Raw genomic sequence first — 25,073 nt, 5'->3', positions numbered from 1 at the left:
GCCTTGATACACATACTGTATCGGCTCATTTTAAAAGATATCATGCAGGGAAAGAGAAATGCATTAAAACTTTCCTAGGGATCCAGCAGATACTACCCAAGTGGAGAACACGTGATATTGAGAAAAGACTTTCTCAAACGGAGATGAGGTGGATTCACCAATTGGGGACACTTGTTCCTAAGGGGCTCAATGGTGAGTTCGAAATTAAATGTTTCCTCACCTAAAATTTACTCTATCCACTTGGGTTCTGCAAACATTATGGTTTATAGGTATCATCTTTGCTGCTATCTGGTTGGACTCTCTATTTATTAAGGTTTATGGGTATGATTATTTTAATATTTTTGTCTTGATGCTGCTATATTCGTATATTTGTTATTTTGTAATTATTTATTTCTATTTTCTTTTCTTTGGGGTTTTATGGATCATGTGGAAGCACTTCATTAATAAAGTTAAGTTTTGGACCCTTTATTAAAAGGTTTCAAATAAAGTTTTAAATTCAGGATAAAAGCATGTGACTATATGAAAGACTGGGCGCGGAAAGCACTACGGAAGCTCCAGGTACTATGGAATACATCCTGGTACCAGGTATCATGTGACTGTATAAAGGATTGCACGTGGAACGCATTATGGAACTTCCGGGTGCGGTGGAGCGCATCCAATTTCCGGCTTCCGGTTGAGCCGGAGACAGCGTGGCAAGTCACAACAGCTGATAGCTTGGATTACACAAGGTATATAAAGCCCCATTCGGATGAGCGAATTACACTTCTGACGAAGGACAACTGTGTCCGAAACGCGTTAGGTGTGGCTCACCTCTTTTTTGGACCCTGAGCAGCGCGTGCATCGCCTCCCGTTTTTTGGGTGGACCGGACTATCCGGATTTCAGGCTCACCTTTCCCTTGTGTGAACTGGGACATGGGACGTTATCCATCTGTTTGCTGATGCTGCCTGCATATGGGATGTTGTTATGTGCCTATTTACCACTTCACTATTGTAAGTGCAACTTGTAATTAAAGGTGTTCATTTTAAAAGGAATCTACACTATATCTTTCTTTCTTATGTGCCTTTCCATGCCTGATGTGAGAATTTAAGGGCTGGAAAGGCATTATTTTATTGCAGTTATCCCCTGCATAGAGGTCTGGAATCTTTTCTCAAAGGGAACCCTGTGGACATCCATCTATATATGAATGGACTTACCAGTACCTGCTGAATTAAGGGTGATTTAATCAATTATTTGATTGATGTGTTCTTACACTGTGGTGTCAACCATATATGTAACTGTGTTAATTGGAGAGCGCTTGTGAGATTGTACACATTTGATCTATTGGATAGAATATACCAATGGGAAAAAATGTAAAGCAGCTCTGGACGGGTGTCCAGTGTCCCCTATGGAATCGGTGTAATGGATGTATAGGTAAGTACCAAAATCCCGTTTTCTCCTTCATCCACTAGGGGACACTGGAGCTGAAGACAGTGGGGACATCCCAAAGCTTACCTCCCAGGAGGGAGAGTGCTGACAACCTGCAATACCCTGTGGCCAAAACTAGACTCAGAAACTGCAAAGGTATCAAACCTGTAAAAATGAAGAAAGGTATGTAGAGAAGTCCAAGTAGCAGCATGACAGAGCTGAGACGCAGAAGCACCCATAGAGCGCGTAGAATGCACAGAAATGGATACAGGTGGGGCCCGAGCATTGGCAACATAAGCCTGCCGAATAGCCAGACGGATCCGCCTGGCCAAAGTCTGTTTGGACGCAGGTCAATCCCACCGGGCTGCATCATAAAGAATGAAAAGAGCATCAGATTTTCATAAGTCCACTGTACGGGCCACATAGACATGGAAAGCCCTCACCACATCCAGGAGTGCGAAGCCCCGAAAGAATTCAGGAGTGCCGGAATAACAATCGGCTGACTGATTGTTGAAAGCCGATACAAACTTTCGGCAAAAAGGAAGGGCAAGTATGAAGTTCAGCTGGTCTTCATGAAAAACAAGAGAGAGAGACCGACAAAATAGAACCCCCAGCTTGGACACATACCTAGCAGAAGCAAGGTCCAACAAAAGGACCAGCTTCCAGGTGAGAAACTTCAAATCCACCTTGTCTAAATGTTCAAAAACCGCAGACTGAAGAAAGGAGAGGACGAGGTTGAGATCCCACGGAGAAGTAGGTGGAACAAAGGGAAGCTGGACTCCAAGCTCCCCTTGAAAAATAGTCTGAACCTCTGGAAGAAGGGCCTAGTGATGCTGCAGAAATACAGATAAGGCCGAAACCTGCCCAAGCGAAGTCTAGAATCTAGTCCCCTTTGAAGGAAAAGGAGGAGACGAGGTAAAGAGAAGGAGGAGATGGAAGAACCACGCTCCTCACACCAGGCCATATAGGATTTCCAAATCCTATGGTAATGGACTGATGTAACCGGCTTCTGAGCTCTGAGCATAGTAGGAATACTACGGCGTCTTAGGATGTTGGTTTCAACAGCTATGCCATCAAACGCTGCCGATGTAAATCTGGATACACAAACGGACATTGCTGAAAAAGATCCGACAGCAGTGGGAGTGGCCATGGATCATCTGCCAGAACGAGATCAGAGTACCAGGCCCAATGGGACCAGTCCGGCGCTACCAGAATAACTCTTGTGGACTCGTGCTTGATGCATTTGAGTACTCAAGGTAGGAGTGGAAATGGAGGGAACAGGTACACCAGGTTGTACGGCCAAGAGATTGTCAATGCATCCGCCCCAACGGTCTCTGGGTCCCTAGTCCTTGAACAGTAAACAGGCAGATGACTATCATTCGTGGAGGCCATGAGATCTATCTGCGGCCCCAATTTTGGATCAACTGCAGGAAGATCTCGGGATGTAGAGCCTATTCCCCGGGATGAAGGTCTTGACGGTTGAGGTAATCTGCTTCCCAGTTGTCCACCCCTGGGATAAAGACTGCGGAGATGGCTTCTACATGTCTTTCTGCCCACTGTAAGATGCGACTACATGGTTCACCCTGCCGATTAATGTACGCCTCTGCTGTTGTGTTGTTGGGTTGCACTTGAACAGGCAACCCTAGTAGCAGAGGAGCTGCTACTAACTTCCTGATTAGACCAATGCCCCTGGAATTGGTTGTCCATGACCACAGCTCCCCATCCGCAAAGACTGGTGTCTGTAGTTGGTAGAATCCAATTACAGATGCCAAACCGGCGACCCACCACTAGAAATGTGGGCCTGTGCAGACAGTCTCACTAGATGGTGCATCTGAAGATGTGACCCCGACCATTTTGACAGGAGATCCAACTGAAACGGTCTGGAATGAAATCATCCGAACTGGACGTCATCTTCTCTAGAAGGCGAATGCAAAGGTGTACTGACAACCTCCTTGGCTTGAGAACCAAGCAGACCACTGCCTGAATTGCTTGCGCCTTGTCCAGAGGAAGGAACACATTTTGTAAGGACGTGTCCAGTATCATCCCCAGGAACTGAAGACACCAAGACAGTACTAGTTGGGACTTTTGGAAATTGATGATCCAGCCGTGCTGGAAGAGGATTTGATTAGTAAGCATCACCTGGTCCAGAAGTCTTTCTGCCGACGGCGCCTTGATGAGTAGATTGTACAGATAAGGGACAATGTTTTGAAGATGAGCAATCAACACCGCCATCACCGTGGTGAAGACCAAAGGGTAGGGCTTGAAATTGGTAGTGAGACTCCTTGATGGCATACCGTAGAAAAGCCTGGTGTGCACTTCTGATTGGGATGTGTAGATACGCATCCTTCTTGTCCAGGGACACAATTTATTCTGCAGCTTCCAAACCCGCAATGACAGAATTAAGGGATTCGACCTTGATTTTGTGAAATGATAGCTAGAGATTCAATGATTTGAGATTCAGTATGGGCCTGACTGACCCATCCAGCTTGGGAACCACAAACATATTGGAGTAGAATCCCTGAGTCCTTTGGGGTGCCGGAGCCGGAACCTGAACCAGGACTTTGGAGTCTAGCAGCCTGTTGCAGAACCAGTTGTTTCAGGGGATTGACCAGAAGACCTGCGATGAAAAACCGAACTGGAGGAGGAAAAGCAAACTATATCTTGTAACCCTGGGACACAAGATTTCGAACCCAAGAGTTGGAACAAGAGTGGAACCAAACGTATGTGAACCTCGAAAGGCAGGCAACCATTTTGAGATACCCCAGGTGGGATAGAAGCCAGTCATGCCACTGGCTTATCTGCTGGCTTGGGGTCTGGGTGACAGTAACTTGAGGCCTGGCGTCCTCTTGAACGACCTCCTCAAATTGCCAAGGACGCACCTCTTGGTCTGCTGTGAAACCTAGCGGAGGCCCGAAAGGAAGGATCTTTAAATGAACGACGTGGAGTCACTGCCGAGGAAGGCTAAATGGTACTCTTGCCCCCTGTGGCCAGAGAAATCCACTTGTCCAACTCCGGACCAAATAGTATATCACCTGTAAACAGAAGGCCTTCTACAGCGTGCTTAGACTCGGCGTCCGCTTGACAAGTATGGAGCCACAGGGCGTGAGCTGTCACTGCTGAAGCAGAGATTCTGGAGCCTACCTGACCAATGTCTCTGGAGGCCTCATCCAGATAGACAGCTGATTCCTGAATATGTTCGGCAAAAGAAATAAGATCATCTCGTGGAGTGTTAGATTTAAGAGCCTCTGCCAATTGTTCAGCCCACTTTTCTACTGCCCAGGAGCCGACCAAGGCCGGTCTGAATAATGCACCAGCAGTAGTATAGATGGATTTAAGAGTAGTTTCCAATTTTTTGCTCAGAGCCATCCTTCAAGGCCATAGCATTCGGGACTGGAAGCGTAGTCTTCATCGATAGACGAGAAACCAAGGAATCCACAGGCAGAGGAGTTTCCCATTTGCTTCTGTTATCTAAGAGAAAAGGACGAAGAGAGAGAAAATGCCGTGGAAGCTGAAACTTCCTATCTGGATGTTTCTAAGTTGCATCCATCTGCTCATGTAGCTGGAGTGAAACAGTAAAAGTAACAGTGGACTTTCATTTCTTACCGAACAAGGAGGATTCCAGTGATTCCGGAACTTCTGAATCCAACACTTGAAGGACCTCTCATACCACCACAATAAAGAGCTTTAATACCCTGTGTACCCACTTTGGGTTCTTCTTCAGTGTGAAAACCTCCATATCAGAATCCTCCAGCATCTCACCTTCTTCCTCCTGAGAGGAGTGATTTGTGTCCGACACCTCCTCGGACTGCAGGACGTCTGGAAGGTTCCTCTTTCTAGTAGGCCAACTTAACATGGCTTCTGAGGATTTACATGCAGTCCCCATTAAGTAGACCAGACTATCCAGGGCTCAACAAGTTAAGCCCTGAGCCCAAGCTGGTTTGCTAGAGTGAGCAGTGCTAGGGCCTTTCTTGGCAGCTTCCCGTTCTCTACGAGAAGCGGACAGTTTTGAGGTCAAATCAGCCATAACCCCTGTCAGGCTGTTTAACAAGGAGGGCGTGACATTCTGATTAGATTTCCCTGCTACAACAAAGCCCTCTGACTGACAAGTTTCACTGATGGAGGATCCCTCTGAGTGAGCCAGCTCAAACTTTTTTCTAAAATTAGAACAAGCAAACAGCTTTTGAAAAGTACTTTTGTCTGTTGTTTCAGCTGCTATTATACACCCACATACACAGGCTATAGACAGACCAGCACGAAACAGATCAACCTCCAATGACACAGCCACAGAACTGAAAATTTTAAGAAGACAGAGCAATAGAGAAGGAGGAATAGGATATAACAAAATGAATGCTCCCTAGCACTTAAGAGGACCGGCCACTCCTAATAGTGACAGCTGTTGCAGCATCGCACTGTCACTTAGCCCAGCTATAACATCCACTGCTCCTGCTACTCAGGTGGTCATACTTACCGACTGCTGCGGCCGGGATTCCGGGCTAAGGGGGCGGCGTGGAAAACCCGGCCACAAGCCAGTGTCAGCTGTGGCCGGTCCGATGACTCCACGTTTGGGCCGCCTCCTCGGGGTCACCGGACACAGGCTGCAGTAGCCATGGTGGTGCACTTCCCGGTGGCACCCCCGTAGCAGGCACACTGCCACAGCAAGCCTGTCCTCAAAATAAAATAAATAAATAAAATAAAAAAGGGCTCTCTCAGGCACGTTTCTAAAACTGGGGCTGATGGTGCATAGAGGGGGAGGAGCCAGTTATTGAACCACCATCTATACTACGGGTGGGCAATAACCCCCCTTTCCAGCTGTTGAACTACACATCCCAAAATGCCCTGCCACAGTTTTGCTATTTGGCCATGCTAAAACTGTTGCAAGGCATGCTGGGATGTGTAGTACAACAGCAGCTAGAGGGCCACTTATTGCCCACCCCTGATCTATACCCCACTGTTTTGAGCTCCAGTCTCCCCTTGTGGATGAAGAAAACATTAACCAAAGCCAACAAATTTGGAAATAGAGCACCATACTTTAGAACAGTGGTTCTCAAACTCGGTCCTCAGGACCCCACACAGATCACGTTTTCCAGGTCACCCAGCAGGTGCACCGGTGTATTCATTATTTACTGATACATTTTAATAGATCTACAGGTGAAGCTAATCATTTCACTTGTGATTCTGTGGGGAGACCTGGAAAACATGCACTGTTTGGGTTCCTGGGGACTGAGTTTGAGAACCTGTGCTTTAGAACATTTTAGAACTGTGCCTAGGGCATCTGCTCAACTAGGGCTCTATACCACAACGTCCAGGAAGCTATTGCTCTTGCCAACCTGGCTTGTCATGGGGCCCTGAAATTAACAGACAGACGTAATCCTGTGCCGCCTAATCGGTGGTCGAACTAAAAGAACAGAACAATTAAGACAACAGAAAAACAAAGTCCGACCAATAGCTCAAAACATAAAGAGGGAATGTTTCACAGTACTCCTTTGTCAATTGAACCAGAACTTAAAAAAAAAAAGAAGAAAAAGATACAGGCTGCCTAGGCATTGTGCCCTCTACACTCAACGATTACTAGTGTCCCCAAAGAGGATGTGAGAAAAGGAGCAATATATTCCAGAAGGGCACAAAATCATCTGAATAGGTGGACTGGACAAAAAAACAACTTGGCAGCAGGATCACTTTTTATAAAAGGAAAATAAAGTTGGTTCTGTAAATCCTGTATATATAGCTCTGAAAGTACTACTATGACAAGACAAATATCATAATCGGTTGGACGGAGGCACTTGACCGAATTGTCTAGGGCTCCATCTTTATGATTTACTGCAGTTTTGCCTAACATTTCACCTGAGGAATGGTCCACCACAGCTCATCTGAGACATTTTCCTGGTGCAGAATCAAAACAGAAAGAGGATATCTGCGCTTTAGAAAACTAGGTGCCTGCAGTCCATGATGAAATATCCATGATTACTAAAACCTAGAACCTAGCCCAGCCCAGCCCAGCCCAGCCCAGCCCAGCCCAGAAAGAAAGAAAGAAAGAAAGAAAGAAAGAAAGAAAGAAAGAAAGAAAGAAAGAAAGAAAGAAAGAAGCACCAGAGATTCTATGGCACTCGCCACATCCTCTGGCGGGATAGGTGGCTGGGAAATGTGTATTGGTAAATTACTCAAGATAGAATCCGAGAAAAAATTGTGTATTTCCAGATAATCCTGGTCGAGTAAGCTTCCACATTAGCAACACATTTATGGCCAGTCATCATCATCATCATCAGTGTATATTTTGTTAGTGTGTGTGTGTGTGTGTCAAATTTCAAATCTATTTAATGTGGCAGCGTACCACCCATTGACAAACCCCCTCTGGCAGAATGCTGTGCACGGCACTATAAGTTCCACCTGGTTGTGCTGCACACACTCTGAGAGCCACTACATGAATATGTAGGTTGAGCAAGAGACTTCCCTTGGGTGGAGAAGGATGTGCATGGCGCCTACATTCAATTTGGTCTTGCTAAACTAGTGCAGATTATCATCAAACTAATCTGGCATTCTCTGAGGTACCATGTTGTACAAACACGTCACAAGCGGCTATACCAGATGCACTTTCTAGGAATGCTGCGAGCCAACAATGCACCACTTCTGGTTTATGGAAAAGCCAAGATAGTCAAGGGTTTTCCAAACAACTGTGATATGCAGGGATACCAGGCTCACTTTCTGCAACCTACTGCATGTGACCAAATTGCCCTCAGGGTGCCTTGCCCTGTGCTTCTCTTGGACCTGCATGTGTCAAATGTCCTGTGTATGTAGTTAAAGCAACACGGCCACCAGCATGCAGCACATTACCCTGCATTCAGGCTCTTGAACTTGACTCCTGCACTCCCAAGAAGATAGAATTTTACCTTTCATCCATGCTCATATACACAGCTACTTGCATTAACAAAGAATATCACTATGTTTATATAAAGTCATTTATATCCCGGATCATGGTTTATCTCAGTGTTTGGAAAGAACTGAGCCCTAACCCTCCACTGAAAGCAAACCTTATTAACTAACCTGAATTATGACAAAAACCTGAAATGTAAGCAGAACCTTACCCCCAAAGAATAAATATAACCCTGACCTTATGGATTAATATTTTTAAACACAATGACTTTGGTTGAAAATGACAACCAGCTATACTTTATAGCAAGGCTGCTAGTCTCCTGGGAGTCGGAAATGCCTCCTTAGTGTGGGGGAAGCCACGTTAAGCAGTGTATATGTAGGAGTCAAAGGAGCTGAACACAGATATTGACCAATTGACAATCTAGTTAATAAAGGTCAGGAATAATCAGGTTGCCCCTAAATGGGGAATAAAAATAGTTTGTGGATACTCCATTACACATAGTTTAAGCATGTGTAAGAATTACTGCATAAAAATGATTACATTAAGTGGCTGTAAAGATGTGGTAGCTTTTCTCTCCCCCATGTGCCTGTCTTGGATGCCTGCATGGTAATATTGCTCAGCCATGAAGAGCATTCTCGCTCTGTTCATTTACATACTCTTTTTCTTTATTTGATGATGTTGGTACTAGACTTACCAATAAGTAGTTCTGAGCACTGTACTCAGCAATATGCTAATTAGCTTTGTGGCAGGGAATGTTGGTGCTTTGTATGATGAAAAATGTTGTAGTATTCATATTACCGCCTACTGTAGTTGTATACATAATTTACAAAAAGTATCACACCTAATCAATCTCCATAAAATAATGCAACTCCTGGGTCTGTCACTAGATGTCAGTGTCATCCTCTCTCACACTACGGACCTTGAATGAAACCAGATATATTTAGCATTTCTGAAAGACTGTTGACAGATTTGATTCATGCATGTCTGACACTTACAGCAATCCTTCAACATACTAAGCACTGTTCAAATTTGTAAATCCAGGTTTACATAGTGGTTTATCACAATGGTGGTATACACCAACCTGCTTTAAAAAGTGTTTCTTTTACACATTTAATAGCCATTTTGTACATATAATCTATGGTTTATCAATGTCCTGAATTGACAAGAAGATGATCTGCGAAGTTGCAGCCCTAACAGTTCACTGTTTAACTGAGAGTTATAAAGCCGTCTGACAAGCTCTGCTTTAGTGAATAGTGAAGGGATGTCTAGGTCAGTGGTTCTTAAGTACAAAAAATACTACTACAGTCACTTTCATAATTTCCCCTGACAAAAGTAACACATGTAGGCCACTAAAAAACAGCTGCATAAGAGAACAAAGCGCAACCAGGCTGTAAATGGCAGGAATGCTGGTTGGCTAAAAATAAATAAATATAAGAAAAATCAGCATTCATTTAATTATAGCTGGTTGCACAAAGGCAACCAACATTCTAACCAATAAGTACAGTGTTTCTCCTTACTGGTTTTGATACTGGTAAGATTTATGCTGTTTAAAGGCCAATTGCAAGTGCTCTATGACATTCTAGCCAAATGGTACCTACAGTATATTGCATATAGCTGAAATGTCTCACGGATGTGGCAAGATACAGTAGTTAAGTATATGCATATTTTCCATCAGAGTGACAGTGACTAGTTCTTATTCGCCACAATAAAACACACTTCTCTCCTGGTTTTGTGCTACGTGGGCCTTAATGGTGCCTTCGGGTACCTGCTTCACTTCTATTATATTGTATGGGGTTTTAGTATATCTAAGATTTGTGTATCCTGTGAGTTATAACTTGTCTGCTTTTATTTTTCGGTGACGCAATTACCTCAGTTCTTTTTCCCTCTTTTTATTCTACTGTGCTACATAAGTAAGAAAAGAGATGAATAGCACTAAATAGATCTGTTATATGTCATAAATCAGAAATGATAAATCATTTGGAATATGTATACTGTATAGCAATAAAAAGTGAATAAATGATGAGTAAATGAAGTGATGTTGGAATCTGTTAAAAAGTCTTATTTTAGAAGGATGGCAAACAACAATATATGATATCAGTCACTGGCCTTAATGTATCCATGCGTGATAATGTCCAGCTATTACGTATTTACCCGTCCTTAATCCAGGTGATCATGTCCCAAATGACATGCAGGAGTCGCTGGAAGTGGCGTGGTTAGGATGGAGTATATGACTGGAATCGGCTGATGGTACCGGTGCGGAATAAGTTGCTATGATCATGCTACTGAGGAAGTTGTGGGTCATTTCACATCAACTACTGCATCATTGGAACCTCCATTAAACTTATTTATTCATCATTTATTCACTTTTTATTATCAATACTGTGGTTGCGAATACCCTGATTGAACATTCAGTTGATTTATAAGTTTGTACCATTTTTATGATATGAAGCATTAAATAGCTATTGAGTATTCAACTGAGCCTTGCAGAGTCGTATATTTTATTCTACATAAATCTTGCATGCTGATATTCCTAAATTGTCTGCACATCATTGCTATACAGTATACATTTTCCAAATGAATTATCAATTCTGATTTATGACATATAACAGTTACAGTAGATCTATTTAGCACTGTTCATCTCTTTCCTTGCTTATGTATATTATCTGTATGTTGGGAGCTTGACACCCTCCACTTGAACAAGCTGCTTAGTGACAGTGCTGGATTATTTCCTTTTGTTGTGCATTACTGTGCTACATAAGTGTTATGCTTTGCTTTGAGTCCCTGACTATCACTGAGCAGCTCGTCATTTGCCATAATTAATATGTGCTGTTTTTGTCTGGTCTGTCACGCTTATCATCTTTTTTTATTTTTTTGCCTATCACCATATGTATCCAAGTACTACATGTCAAAGTCTTATAAGCTTGTAACTATTTGGTGCCTGGATCACTCCAACCACATACCCCAAGGTAATTCCTGTGGACCCTATGGAACCCAAATAAATATATATATATATATGATCATTACATTTGATTTAAACATCATATTATCTGCTGAATGGATAACATATTTAAAAAAAAATGCCGCAATCTGGACTCCTTGATACAGTACCCAAGGTGTGACCCCTCCTGGCCTTTCCTAATTCAATGCTATCTATTTTTATTTCTTCCTCCCTTAGCTCCTCAGTCTTTTTCCCTCATTTCTAAAGTTCCCTTTTGCTCTCATTATCTTTCCCCCAGCTCGCTCTCCCCCTCTCTCCACTCCCTATTTTATTTTATTTGCTTCTTCTTCTTCGTCATTCCCGACTATAGGGGGGTATCCATTAGGCGATTTTAGCAAGCGATTGCACGATAACAATGTCGCTATTGTGCAATCGCTTGCAAATCGCGCATGCATCGGGCATGTTTTGGTCGGAAGCAACCAGCGATGCGCGTGCACACTGGTCGCTTCCGACATCTATCATCGCCCGTACATGCTGGTCAACCTGACGATCCCGGACGTGCCTGGACTGAACGTTCAGTGTAGGCACAACACTAGATATAAAGACGAGAGCACGATTGCAATGTCGTAATCGTGCTCTCGTTTGTATATCTAGTGGTGGACACGCGCCTTATTTCCCCTTAGTGGGACTTTCTTCTTATTTTTATTTTATTATGGCAAAAATGTAAATGTTTGCTATTTGTTTTATTTTTTTGTGAGTTGGATGTCTATCTATGTTTGTAGATTATTTATTATTCATTCTATCCCATAAGTTTTTTCGGGGATTTGATTTCTGTTTTTTTTCTATCGTTATGTTATTGATCTCCTAATAAAACTGTATGATTACAAAAAAATAAAATAAAATGCCAGGCTTTCCTTCAAACTTTCACAATTCCCACTAGATGACTTTAATGGAGAAAATTACCTGCAGCTACAGGTCAGGTCACTACAGTTCTGCTTCCTATAATATTGGGTGAATGTTTACTGGCAATGGATTACACTGTATCCGTAATTCTAGTACTACAGCGGTGTATAAAGGGGTGAATTGACTACATATATAGAGGTGAATTGACTATAGGCCTTACTGGTATTTCCCATTTTAACTTTTAAAACCAGGATAGGGGTATTAATGAAATGTGTGTGGGAAGGGGTGTGATGTAATGTGAGCACAATTAATGTAATATAACTGAGGTTGGTGGGGGAATTAATTATATTGCTGGGACTGTTAATGCATTGTAGAGACTATTTATTCTGAGGACTAATAGTGTAATGTCAGGACTCAGAAGGAGTAGTAGGCCTATTTATTAAACCTGAATCATACTTGTCTACTTTTGGAAAAGCAGTTCAGGGAGATTGTGAAAGCAGCACCTATGAGCGTGCAGTAAAGTGGGTGTGTACTGCTACATTGAGAGGTAGCACCTCTGATAATGTTGTAATTAGGATGTGCAGCCCAGCCCCCCCCCCCTTTTTTTCCCATGTATGTGTATTTAAGGTACACTTGAAGGTGTGAGACCCCTTCTCTTGGGTAAGCACTTCTCCTACCTGCCCCAGGTGATTTTAATTAGTATTAGTCCTTGCATTGCAGTACACACATGTAATGGGCACTATTATAGGTAAGTCCTAGATAAATTTATATAATGTGTCAGTATTTGGGATGTTATGGACCGACATGATGAGGTCACTGTGATGTGGTAAGTGGGCAAACATCTTTGGCCAAACATGTACTAAGAACCTCTATATAAAACCATGTTAATTGATAGTTTATTATATATTTTTTATATTTATTATTCTTAGTCCTTAGAGTGTGCATCAGCTTCCCCCCTTTTTTCTGCAATAGAACTACAGGTCTCAGCATGGTAGCACCTCTGATAATATTGTAATTAGGTTGTGCAGCCCACCCCCCCCTTTTTTACATCTGAGAGGTGTGCCAGAAAATTACATTTGCATCCAAATGTAATTGTGCCCCAAAGCAGTTAGTAAGATCTATTTGTTGATGAATCACACTGATACTTCTCAGAAAATGCATATGAATCATTGTGCCTTATAACCAATGCATGGAAATTATACTAATTATCCCATTTGAATATATATATATATATATATATATATATAAATATAACAGCTTCATAATGGGGGTAAGGTAGAATCAGGGAGATTGCTAGACCCTTCAGGGAGACAGGGAGATTGCTACTGTTTCAGGGAGTCTCCTTGACAATGAGGGAGAGTTGGCAAGTATGACCTGAATACTATTAATGTAATGTGGGGATGGTTGGGGGAAAGTGGTCTAAGTATTAATAATAATGCTCTTAATTTAATGTCTTAGCCGAATTGCCTCATACAAGGATTTGGCAATATTCCTGTCTATATGACTATAGTTATAGGCAATGGCAAATGCACATTATTCCTGCCCATTCAGCTGTAAAGTTAAGAAGCTAATAATATTACAGTGGCATTTCAGGAAATCAGTGCAGGTGATGAGTTCAAAGAAAGCTGTCTGGTTGGTAAGTGCGGGGAGATGGAAAGGAGACAACTTATCCTCACGGCCATCATGCTAAAAAGCTGGCGTCTGTAATAGTGAAGATTTATGGCTGCATACAGAGATCTCCTCAGTATTAATATCCAATAGAATGTTGCTTAGATCAGCCCACACCCTAGAGTAAAAAATGATTTTGAGCATTTCAATTATGTAGCCAAACATATGTAGAGCAGCAGGCATCCAAATCATCTCCTTTTACAGATGCTTCAGGGGTATCAACAGGTGGCAGCATCTTCTCCACAGCTATAAACAAGTAGTTATTTTTTCAATGAATGTCTTGCGTTATTGAAATCCAATGCCTCAAGCTGAGCTTAAAATTAGTGCTGGTAGTTGACTACTGATCACGATCTGTGAAACACTGAGTTTGGAAAGGCTTACTGTCACCCTAATAAGCTCCTATGACTTTTTATTTTAGTTTACCTTTAGATATTAGCAGAGATTGCAAAGGATTAACCTCCAGTGTTGGTTGCCTTCTGCACCTGCCTAATCCAGGGACACTTCGCCAATAACCTCAGGCGTCAGGAGATGTTATGTCAAGGGGCTTAAAACGCTATAAACACTTCCTCTCATGCTGCTAATCTATTTTACATAAAACATAATATCTTATTATAGTGGCCGCCCTTCTGGCACCTATTTTTTATTCCTAATGATCAATATTTGATTGTACACCATTGATTCCTACTGTGACATACTAGGAGATTTCTCCTCCTCCTCTGCTGGATCCTGTTCTTCAGTCTTTGGCCGGCCCTTAATTTTGTACACTAGTTTTCGAAGCCGACCAGTCCATGATGCATCTTCCTCCTCCTCCTCTTCTTCCTCCAGTGGAATTCCTTTATCATAAAAAGGACAACATATTACAATCCAGTAATACATACGTAACATTAATACTTCTTTAAAATCATTTACTGTCTGTATGTAGTGTTTGTATGAGAGAACATAATGTCATTTACCACTAGGAACACTTGTCTATAGACTATAGAACGGTGTGCTGTACTCGGTATGTAAGCATTCAGACTACAGCCATAATATTGTCACTGAACTCCTAAAGCTGGGTACACACTGGGTGATATATCCAGTGGCGTAACTAGGGTATTTGGAGGCCAGGGTAAATTTTAAAATGGAGCCCCCCTCTCCCCCACTATGTGGAAAAATGGGCATGGTCACAAGGGGCGTGGCCACTGAAAAATGGGGCGTGTCAACATGACACACACCCCTTTCTTGTCACTGGGACCATTTCTTTCCATTTGCACCTTAATGCTGTGCCCCTTATACAGTCCCCCCTATGCATTGTGCATTGCCCTTAGTAGTGGTCCCCCTTATGCAGGCCCCCAGTAGTACCCCTTATACAGTACCCCCAGTATACAATGCCCCCAGTAGTAGTCCCTCTTATGCAGGCCCCCAGTAGTGCCCCTTATACAGTAACCCCAGTAGTGGTCCCCCTTATTAAGCCCCCGATTAGTTCCCTTTATACAGGCCCCAGTAGTGGTCCCCCCTGATGCAATACCCCCAGTAGTAGTCCCCCCCAGTAGTGGTCCCCCCTATACAGTGCCCTTTATATAGTGCCCCCAGTAGAAGTCCCCCTTGATGCAGTGCGCCCTGTAGTAGTCCCCAGTAATGGTCCCCTACGAAGCAGTTCTCCCAGTAGTGGTCCCCCCTCGATGCAGTGCCCCCAGTATAAGTACCCCCCCCCCCCGACAAATACACACTGAAATTAAGCAATAAATAAAAGAAAAACACCTGAATCCACGCTCAGGCTCCCGCCGCCGTCCGCACATCAGTCCTCCTGGGCTGGCGCGCTCTGCATTATGGGAGAGATGTCATGACGTCTCTCCCATTACCCACTGCAGGAGCTGGAAGGGAGCTCGCTCTTGCAGTGGGCGCTGCAGCAGTCAATGAGAGTCTGTCTGACTCTCATTGGCTGCTGTTTAACACACACAATGCTGCCAGCGCTGGCGGTGATGTGTGCAGCAGCAGCAGCCAATGAGAGTCTGTCAGACTCTCATTGGCTGCTGATTAACACACACATCGCCGGCAGCGCTGGCGGCGATGTGTGTGTTATGCACAGCATGAGCCCGCCTGCCACCTTCCTCCTGTCGCTATTGGGCAAGCGCTCAGGGGGAGGGAAGGGGCTCGGCTGTGCAGCACAGGACCGGTGATGGGAGCCTAGCGCCGGTCCTGTGTAAATGTGTAGTGCTGACCGCACTCACTGCGGTCGGCACTACACTGGCTAACTAGGACGGGCCTGTACCGTGGCCAGCGGCGCGTCCCCCGCGCATCGCCGGTCCCACGGCGCCCAGTGCACGTGCCCCACTCGCCCTGCCCTAGTTACGCCACTGTATATATCGACCGTTCAATAGAACCACCGATAAATTGTGAGCACGTCAGCGGGTGTTTATCCCCGATATGTCTGTGAACGATGTGTCTGTGAACAATATTGTTCAAAGACATAACACATCGGCTGTGCAAAACTTCAGATGGCCGATATATCTGCAGAACTATCACTGCATCTGCTGGTGTTTACGGGCGACCTGTTGATTGCCCGTACACATGCTGCAGAGATCCAGCGGTGAGTGACAGCTCAACTGGGCGTACAAATTTAAATGCCTGCCCAGATATGATGTCAGGCCAGACACATCGGGCGGACAATTGCTAAGTGTATATGCACATACCAATCATCAGATAGGTCGGCCAAATGGCTGAAACGTGAACCTAGTGTGTACTCAACATAAGTCACCTTGAAAAATCTTAATTTACAGTAGTTGTTACACTATTATAGCATATATAATTCAGATTTCCAGCCCATGATCCTCTCCATTTAGCAGTGAAAATACAAAATGTATATGCAGCTAAATATATTCAACACAGAGTGATGATATAGTGAATAAGTTTAATAAACTATGTACAGAACTATTCATTTATTAGTGTACTAAAAACTAGGAAAACATTTCCATTATATAGGTTTCAGCTTTATGTCGTGCATAACATATAATATAGATAGCATGTCCACAGCCACTCCTCAAAGGGGCTTAGGTGAAATAGGGGTCAGACGTAAGCAAGCATTTTGATTCAGTGAAGTGGAATGATATCTATGAGGGGGTTGTGAAATCCTCTATCAATTTACGCAGGAAGAAAATGCATACAAATTTCCCTGTTTGGTGGTACTACGTTCCAAAAGGGGATGGGAGAGAGAGAGAGAGGGAGAGATAGGGAGGGAGAGTTTTTAACTTAAAAGGATAAATTAGTTCCTCATGATTTCAGGTACATGGTGTTCATGGGCAAACGTTTACAGATGGGGTCACATACATCTTACCTCCGTGCGCTACAAGTCAGGTTAAACATAACATGTGAGCGCTGTGCAACTTGGTATCGCCGAGCGTGTTTCCATGCGACTTTTTACCTTCAAATGCATAGCAGCATCTGCTGATAAAACGATATGCGGCATGCCTATATTCTGTGTAAGTTCATGAAAGGTAAGAGGAGCCTACAATGCGTTTCATCTGGGTATCAGACTTCAAGGGATAAAGAGCTCCTGTGGGGTGTCTGGTTTATAAACCCCCTTAATAGGGCCAAACTAGCGTCAATTAGAAATGAAACGCGTTGGTGGCTCCTCTAATCTTTCATGAACTTACTATTGTTTTACCAGATAAGCTTTTTATTTTTATTCTAACACGTGATGTTTTATGTATTTTATGTCTGTTTTTTTTTAAGTATCATGTGCAGTACTTAATTACTGAATGCTAACCCTACTTTATATGCCTAGAATTTGTCTTAAATACATTGTCTTTATAAACTTGTTACTCTATGATCCATTTGTCACCTAATTTTTATTTATATTTATATGTACACGTATTTAAATGGGTGATATTATTGCTATTATTATTTTGTAAACACCTTGATTGTATATTGTACTTTATTGTATAAACATTGTTTTTTTGGATACATAAGGGATAGAGGTCAGATCCAATTTATTTATATATGTACACAGCATACTCTGAAAGTGATATTTCATGATATACTTGTTTTGCACAATGCACTTTATGGTAAAAATGTAGTATTAATACTTTTTCTAGTACGTAGTACACTGAAGTTATTTCATGTTTTTTGTTTACCATATCTTTGCACATTTCCATGCACTGCACTTTAAATATAAATTTTTAATGCTCCGCACTTATTATTTTGTATTCATATACATATTAGTTATACAAGCACATTGGGCGCTCTGATACAGTACCAATTTCTGTATGTTTTTACCAGCAACAGATTACCACCGTTGCACGTCTTCTGTTTGATCCGACACCCATACTATAGGGGAGTGCTATATACACATGATCCATTATCCAATACGGACATATTTCCCGCTTATCTTTGTATAAGTTTATTTATAATTAGAGAAATATCTTAAATGATTATTCACTGAGTGTAGTGAGATTCACAATATCTTCTGGCGCTGTTATCTCCAATTCCTACAAAACATCTACATGTATATAAAACACGTTAATAATATAACACACATATAGTACACACTCACTTGCCAAGTAGTAAATGCGGTGGTACCGGGCACCATGTGATTAGGTCCTGTCGCCTCGAGTCAAAATGAAAGAATTTGCCACAGTGAACACCGTATTCACTCTAGCATCTCGTTGCATATGGTGAAGAGCAAATTTGCCCCATGCCTAATCATTCACAGCACTTGTCCATCAAGTTATAATTACCGCAGTGCATGAGAAGATCCTCATGGAACTCATACAGCTCATCTCGAATCTCTTCTGGGCAAGGGCTGTCTTCTAGTTGTTGGAAATTCAGAAGCATGTTAATCTTTAAATATAAAAGAGACAGTTGTTAATTTTCTTGCTAGGGCCTGCGGGGAAATGAATGGACTTCCTCTGTTCCTAATATTACCTGTTCCTGTGGAGGTGAGCGGAACTCCCTAGTTTTCTTAGCTGTCAGAGCGGCAGACATGTTCAGCGCTAGCATCAGTTCATTGTAGCGGAACTTCTGATTGTACTGTAGCTTTGATACAAAGTTATCAGAGAAAGAAACTATGGATTCCACACGGTGTTTCAGCTCACAGTCACAGAAGTGATGCAGCAGCTCACACATCTGAGGAGAGTAAGGGAACACTGTTACTGGGGCAGTGACTCATGTGTGGCCGAGGCACTCTTATAGTAGATGTTAAACCAGGAATGAGCCTCATTCATTAATACACAATCTTATTTGAAAAGTGTGTCATAAAGACAGCCAAGGAACTATAGGCTTTTTTATATAGATCATCGTACTTTTGACAACTACAATTTAACTGAAATCGTATTAAATTCACCAATTTGTTATATATTCCTTATTCTGACCCAGCTGTTTAGTAGGCTAACCCAGCAGTTCTCAAATTGTGGGTCATGACCCCAAAGTGGGTCGCGGCCAACTCAGCTTGGGGTCGCGACTCACATGGGGTGAGGTTGATGACCCCTCTGAGGAGAGTGAAACCAGTTGAACTGTCTGTTATTTCAGACTCCTCAGATCACTGGCTGAGAGATCCAGTGCTCAGCTTCTCTTGTCCTCCTGCCAAGCAGCAGAAACTGACACACAGGCAGCAAGCCTCAGCAGCAGACAGACTCAGAGGAGCCAGCTGCCGGACTCTCTCTGCAGTCTGTGCAGATGTTGTTAAGTAAGTGCAGCCTGGGGGACCGCTGCTGCCAGGGTGGGAGGACACAGAATGTGTGTTGATTGCTGTGTAGGGAGAAGAAACTTCCCCAGGAGGAGGAATGAGGGGAGTGCTAAGCACAGACCCTATGGGGGAACAGGGGAGCACACAGTGTGGGAGATGGAGGGAGGGGGGGGACAGAAAAAAACAAATTTATTAAATACCCATTGCCTCCCCCGTCATCCACTGCCTCTCCCATGAAACACACTGCACCCTCTGTATTTCTCATCTGCTACCTCCACCTGTTACCCACTGGTTCTCCCTGTTACCCACTGTGTCCTATGTCACCGTTAGCCTCCCACTACCTACCCAGTCACTGACTGTCTTCCCTGCCACCCTTTGCTGCTCCTTGCCACCCACTGCCGCCAACTGTCACCCACTACCATCCTCTGCTTCTCCTTGCCACCCACTGCCTCTCCATCACCTACCGACACCCTCTGCCTCCCTCTGTCACCCACTGCTTCTCCCTATTACCCACTGCCTTCTATGTCACCTATTGCCTCTCCAGTCACTGTCTGCTTTTCCATGCCGTGATCTGCCTCCCCCTATCACCCTGTCTCTCCCTGTCACCCTCTGCCTACCCATGTGAGCCACTCGTTCTCCCTGTTACCCACTGCCTCCTATGTCACCCTTTGCCTCCCCAGTCACCCACTGTCTTCCCTGAAACCCTTTGCTACTCCTTGCCACCCACTGCCTCTCTCTTTCACCCATTTCCTCCCCGTCACCCACTGCTTTACGCTGCCACCAACTGCCTCCCCCTCACCCACTGCCATCCTTTGCTTCTCCCTGCCACCCACTGCCTCTCCGTCACCCGACACCCTCTGCCTCCCCGTCACCCACTGCTTCTCCCTATTACCCACTGCCTCCTATGTCACCTATTGCCTCCCCAGTCACCCTCTGCCACCAACACCCCCTCTGTTTCTCCCTGTCACCCACAGCTTCTCCCTGTTATCCACTGCCTCCTACTTCACCCTTTGCCTCCCCAGTCACCCACTGTCTCCCCAGTCACTCTCTGCCTCACCTTGCAGAGACAGGGGCTTCGAAAGGCGCTCGTCCCTGCAATGTCTAAATGAAATGATCGCATTAGCGCAGTGACGTAAGTTCATACCAGATGCCCGGGGGCAAGTTATAATTTGGTGCCCCTCTAAAACAAAAGAGAAAATAAATGTGGTGCATATCTATCACATATGCACAAAAACACTAATATAGAATAGCCTTAAGTGGGGTGACTGTATTGTGGGCAATAGAGGAAGCGCCTCCATTGTCTCCCATAGTTCTGCCCCTGCATTAGCAGATACCTCACTTCAGTTTTGCGTCTCCATAGTGCTACTGTGCATGAGCAGTCTGCTGACCATGCATGTGTGGCAGTCATTCTGTAGTAACTTGCTGGGGTCCTGTAATAATTTTTATTGTTAGACGGGGTCCCAGAGCAAAAAAGTTTGAGAACCCCTGGGCTAACCCATAGCAGAGATAAGCACAGGCATTTTACAGGGCATTCCATTACACCAGAGTATGCTTTCAGTGCATCAGCTTACATCATATACCCATCCATATACTCTACAGACTGTAAGCCTATATGAGCAGGGTCCTCTCACCTTTCTCTTCTCTGCATAATTATGCTACATGCTCACTTTATGTATCTATGTAAAATGATATCCTGTCTTTACCTATAGCTCTTGTGGCCAGTTTCACCCCCTTGCATGCAGCTACATAACCCTTGTGGTACCTTGTAAATATAATAATAATATATAACAGTGTTTTCATCCAAAGGGAGCCCCTGTTAACCCCTCTATTATATAATTACTAAGGACTAGGGATATCTGCTATTTATTGACAGTAACATTTCCAACAGAATCCACCATAGTCAGATGTTACTATAAAAAAATCAAATTTATTGGCACCGTAAAATTACTTCTCTCCTTCAAATTTCACAAAAAGTGTCTCAGGAGAGACGTTACATTTGTGATTTGTGCAAGTGTGAGGACCCACAATATACAGCTAGAGGTGATGTTATACCATTCCGCATACATACACATAAATACACTAGGAAAGAGGAAACTGTGCTTAAATTGGCACTGAATGTATAGAAAAAGCTTATCAGGTATGTAAGTAGGGGTGTGCGACTTGTGCCATCACAGGGAACTGGTGGCAGCACCGTCGCTGTACCAAGGCACCTGCATGTGACTTGCAGAGTGCCTGGAATGACACCCTGCAGCCAGTGGTGCCACTGCAGAGCTGCCCAAAGTGTCTAAGGAACACACCAGGCAAACACCCTGCAGCCTGTAAAACAGTCAGAGAGTCCCCAGGATGCTCTGGACAGTGCTTTACTTCTCAGAGCCGGAAGCCCTGGTGTGACATCATGACATCACATGTTTAAGGGGGCGGGGCAGGCACAGGGAGGACTGCTGCCCTGTTACGGCACTGGGTTTCATAAATATTACTGCTACACATCTGAACCAAACAAACAAACTCTGGATAAAAAGTCACCTGATGTTTGACAGACTCTGGGAGTCGGGTCTGCAGTAAACCTTTAACAGGAGACTTGGCATCTCTTGTTGCTTTCTCTCCAGCTTCCACAGCTTTTTCCTCATCCTGCGCCACCTCCTCTTTATCGAAGTTCTCTTCTGTGTCCTCCTCCTTGTGGTCTCCAAAAACATTTGGATCAATAAGTAGCAGAATCTGACGCACATCCTCATCCTCAAAAACTCCCATAATAAGGAGAGTGGCAATGAGCTTGAGTATTGGCACAAACTGGAAGTCCGCTCTACCCCCCACAGGGTCTCGTATGTGCTCCCCACTGCTTTGCACTGCTTCAGTTAGCATGCTAATTGCTTTAGATTTCAGTATGTCAACAGGGATTTCTGGGCCATGTTGTTGCCTTTCCTCACCTATCAGTACGAAGCAGGGTGCTGTAAAATGAAGATCAGACTTCAGGCAGGTGCTACGACCCACCCCAGGTAAGCCGTGTCTTTTAGACTCATCAGGGAAGAGTCGGATCTGCCGAGTCTCATCTGTGATGGGAATAATAAACTCATTGTTCATCATAAGCTTGCCCTCCTTAGCAGACTCCAAGTATATGCTGATGAGGATATTGTAGAAACCGGAGCGCAAAAGGCCAGGCAGGTACTGGTTATCAATGGTATAGAAAAGCTGGGACTGATCCACATGGCTGCACAAGGCATGGGCGACGCGGTTATTACCCAGTGCACTCGCTGCACAGTACAGCTTAAGGGTGTGGTAGTGAAATTTCATCAGGTCTTCCTGCTCCGATAGTTCCAAAATGTCAATACACCTGATCAGCGGGTCCAAAAAATAAATGGTGATTAATATAAAAATTCTACTTTCAATACAGAGACACATGCAAACATTTAATTAGATGTAGACCTATACAATTGTATGGTTACTACTGCTCGAGTAATATTAAGAATGGGAGAGTCAATCTTCATTTGTATGTCTTTGGAGAATTCTTGCATATTAGTTCTAATGAGTCAGATTTATTGCCAGTACAGCTGTAAACATAAAGGACCATTCCAAACCAGATGCCAACTGAAACAACCCTCCTTATCCCAGCACCCTCCTTCGTGGAGCAGTGGTCTCTCACTGCATGGCTCCGGCATAGAACTCCATAGCTTTCATAGGTAGAAGGGTTGTTCATAAAATTTATATCACCAACACTGATTCCCCCTACAAGATACCACTAGAGGCCAACTACTGACCAGTCCTCATAGCATGAACACCCCTGCATACATAAGTCAGACCTTGTCCTCTGAACACTTCAAACTATACTTAACCTATTTCCAATTTATTTTTGCTGAATGTGAGATGTGTTTAGTTATAAATAACAGATGATAACATTCTACAGTTACTTTATTTCTGTGCATTTAACAAAGCGCAAAGTTTGTCAATATTGAAAATAACCTGTTCTCCTCAGGTATATGCAATGCCATCATCTGCAGGGGCTCCAGGCACTGCACCACCCAGCCGTGACGCTCGCTCACACGTTCCGTTTCCACTTTTAGGAAAGTAGTTGGCATCCGGCTCCAGAGAACGGGTGTGATAGTCTGCACATCTAAGCGGGGTGGGCACTGCGGCACTGGATTCTTCTCCTCACTCTTAAATATTCCAGCTGAAAGGGGCATGGAGTTCTGTTTACCCCAAATGCAGAAAACAAAATTATTGATGAGAGGCATAGGTTATCATATAAAAAACAAAAAAAACAGCTGATTAAAATGATCTTTCCAAATCTCTAAATACATTATACTTAAGATGTGTTTTCTACATTCACTGAACAAATTCAAACTAATTATTGTGCAATTTAATAATCTCCGGTAAATAGAAAAAAATAAATTAGGCCTGAAAATGCATGCTCCTAAACAGCCAAAATGAACTTTGTCTATGGCAGGCAATGAAAAATATTAAAGCCAAAAATAAAATACCTTTAATTTCCCAAGTTCAAACTGGAATAGATTAGTGCTAGTCGGCTGCAGGAAGACTGCTGGGAACAGCTTGGTGTTTGGTTCAACCTAACAAGTTAAATGGATTTATTTTAGTGAAACCATCATCTAACACAGTGTAGTAAAGCCCTCTAAGTGAAGTATTATTCAGACACAACAGGACACCTCGAGTTATCTAAGCTGGAAGCCATAATACAAATTGTGTGGTACAAATCTGTAAATAATGTTTGTTACATTACATTAATGGAATTTTAAGTATGAAAACTTACACCCACAACTAAAATCTTGACAAATAATGGATAAATTATTATATAGGTTGCAGCAAAGAAGTCAAGCCTACATTAAAGTTTTCACTTTTAGCATAATGGCAATGTATATGCAGCACAATTACTATGTCCACATAATTAGTTCTGTTTTGCACACACTGCTCAGATTCCCTGCTCTGCAATTATCTATGACATTGTGTCTTAATACTGTTTGCCCAGGGGCCCAGTTTGTTCAATCAATTTCTTGCAAGTCATATTGCTGTCTACAAAGAAAGTATTTTTGTTCAAATATAATATATATGAAATGGAAAACCTGAGAGGTAGAGGTAGTTATTACAGTGGATTGTAGTACACAATAGGGATTTAAAGAATAGACTTTGAGATCCACCTGTAACTGTCATGGTGACCTACGTTCTGTGTTCAGACCTGCAAGTTAAGGACATAGTGTCACTGCAGAAGGAAGTGGTTCTCAAACTGGGTGCTGCCGCACGTTGGGAGACCACAGGTCACCATCAGGGGTGCCGTGGGTGGTACAGTTCCAAATCAAGTGATTTGGGCCAGAATGTTAGTAGGCCAGGTAACACGCTGTTTGTTAGCCTTAGAGGGGACAGCACGGTGCCATTTACACAGTGTTGGTGGCTACCGATCAGAGGCCCACGTGGACAAACAGAAGCGCAACTCTTCACATAATTGAACCTAAACATGTCAGGAAAGCACAATATTCTGATTTTAATCATTTTTTGCTGATAATCAAACTTTTGCGGTAAGATCCAATTAGGTACGAAGCTCTGTCTGCGCACACACAGACTATTACAGTAGGAAAACCAAAACATTTGTACTCAAATTTCCATGAGGTGCAAACAAAAATGTGCA

The 25,073-nt window shown here is 43.4% G+C and overlaps 1 protein-coding gene across 1 annotated transcript in view; it reads right to left on the bottom strand.

Moving 5' to 3' along the window:
* RYR3 (ryanodine receptor 3) overlaps positions 1–25,073 on the bottom strand; it is a 763,398-nt gene that overhangs the window by 321,117 nt on the left and 417,208 nt on the right. The window contains exons 33-38 of the mRNA XM_088456566.1: positions 23,917–24,003; positions 23,399–23,625; positions 21,968–22,772; positions 18,685–18,885; positions 18,498–18,600; positions 14,478–14,615 (exon numbers count right to left, since the gene is read on the bottom strand). Of these exons, the coding sequence (XP_088312692.1) occupies positions 14,478–14,615; positions 18,498–18,600; positions 18,685–18,885; positions 21,968–22,772; positions 23,399–23,625; positions 23,917–24,003 (1,561 nt within the window). The remainder of the gene's footprint in view (positions 1–14,477; positions 14,616–18,497; positions 18,601–18,684; positions 18,886–21,967; positions 22,773–23,398; positions 23,626–23,916; positions 24,004–25,073) is intronic.

Source organism: Taudactylus pleione, unplaced genomic scaffold (genome assembly GCF_031769625.1).
Source record: "Taudactylus pleione unplaced genomic scaffold, aTauple2 ptg000707l, whole genome shotgun sequence".
NCBI lineage: Eukaryota > Metazoa > Chordata > Amphibia > Anura > Myobatrachidae > Taudactylus > Taudactylus pleione.
This window is presented reverse-complemented; position numbering and strand designations above follow the sequence as displayed.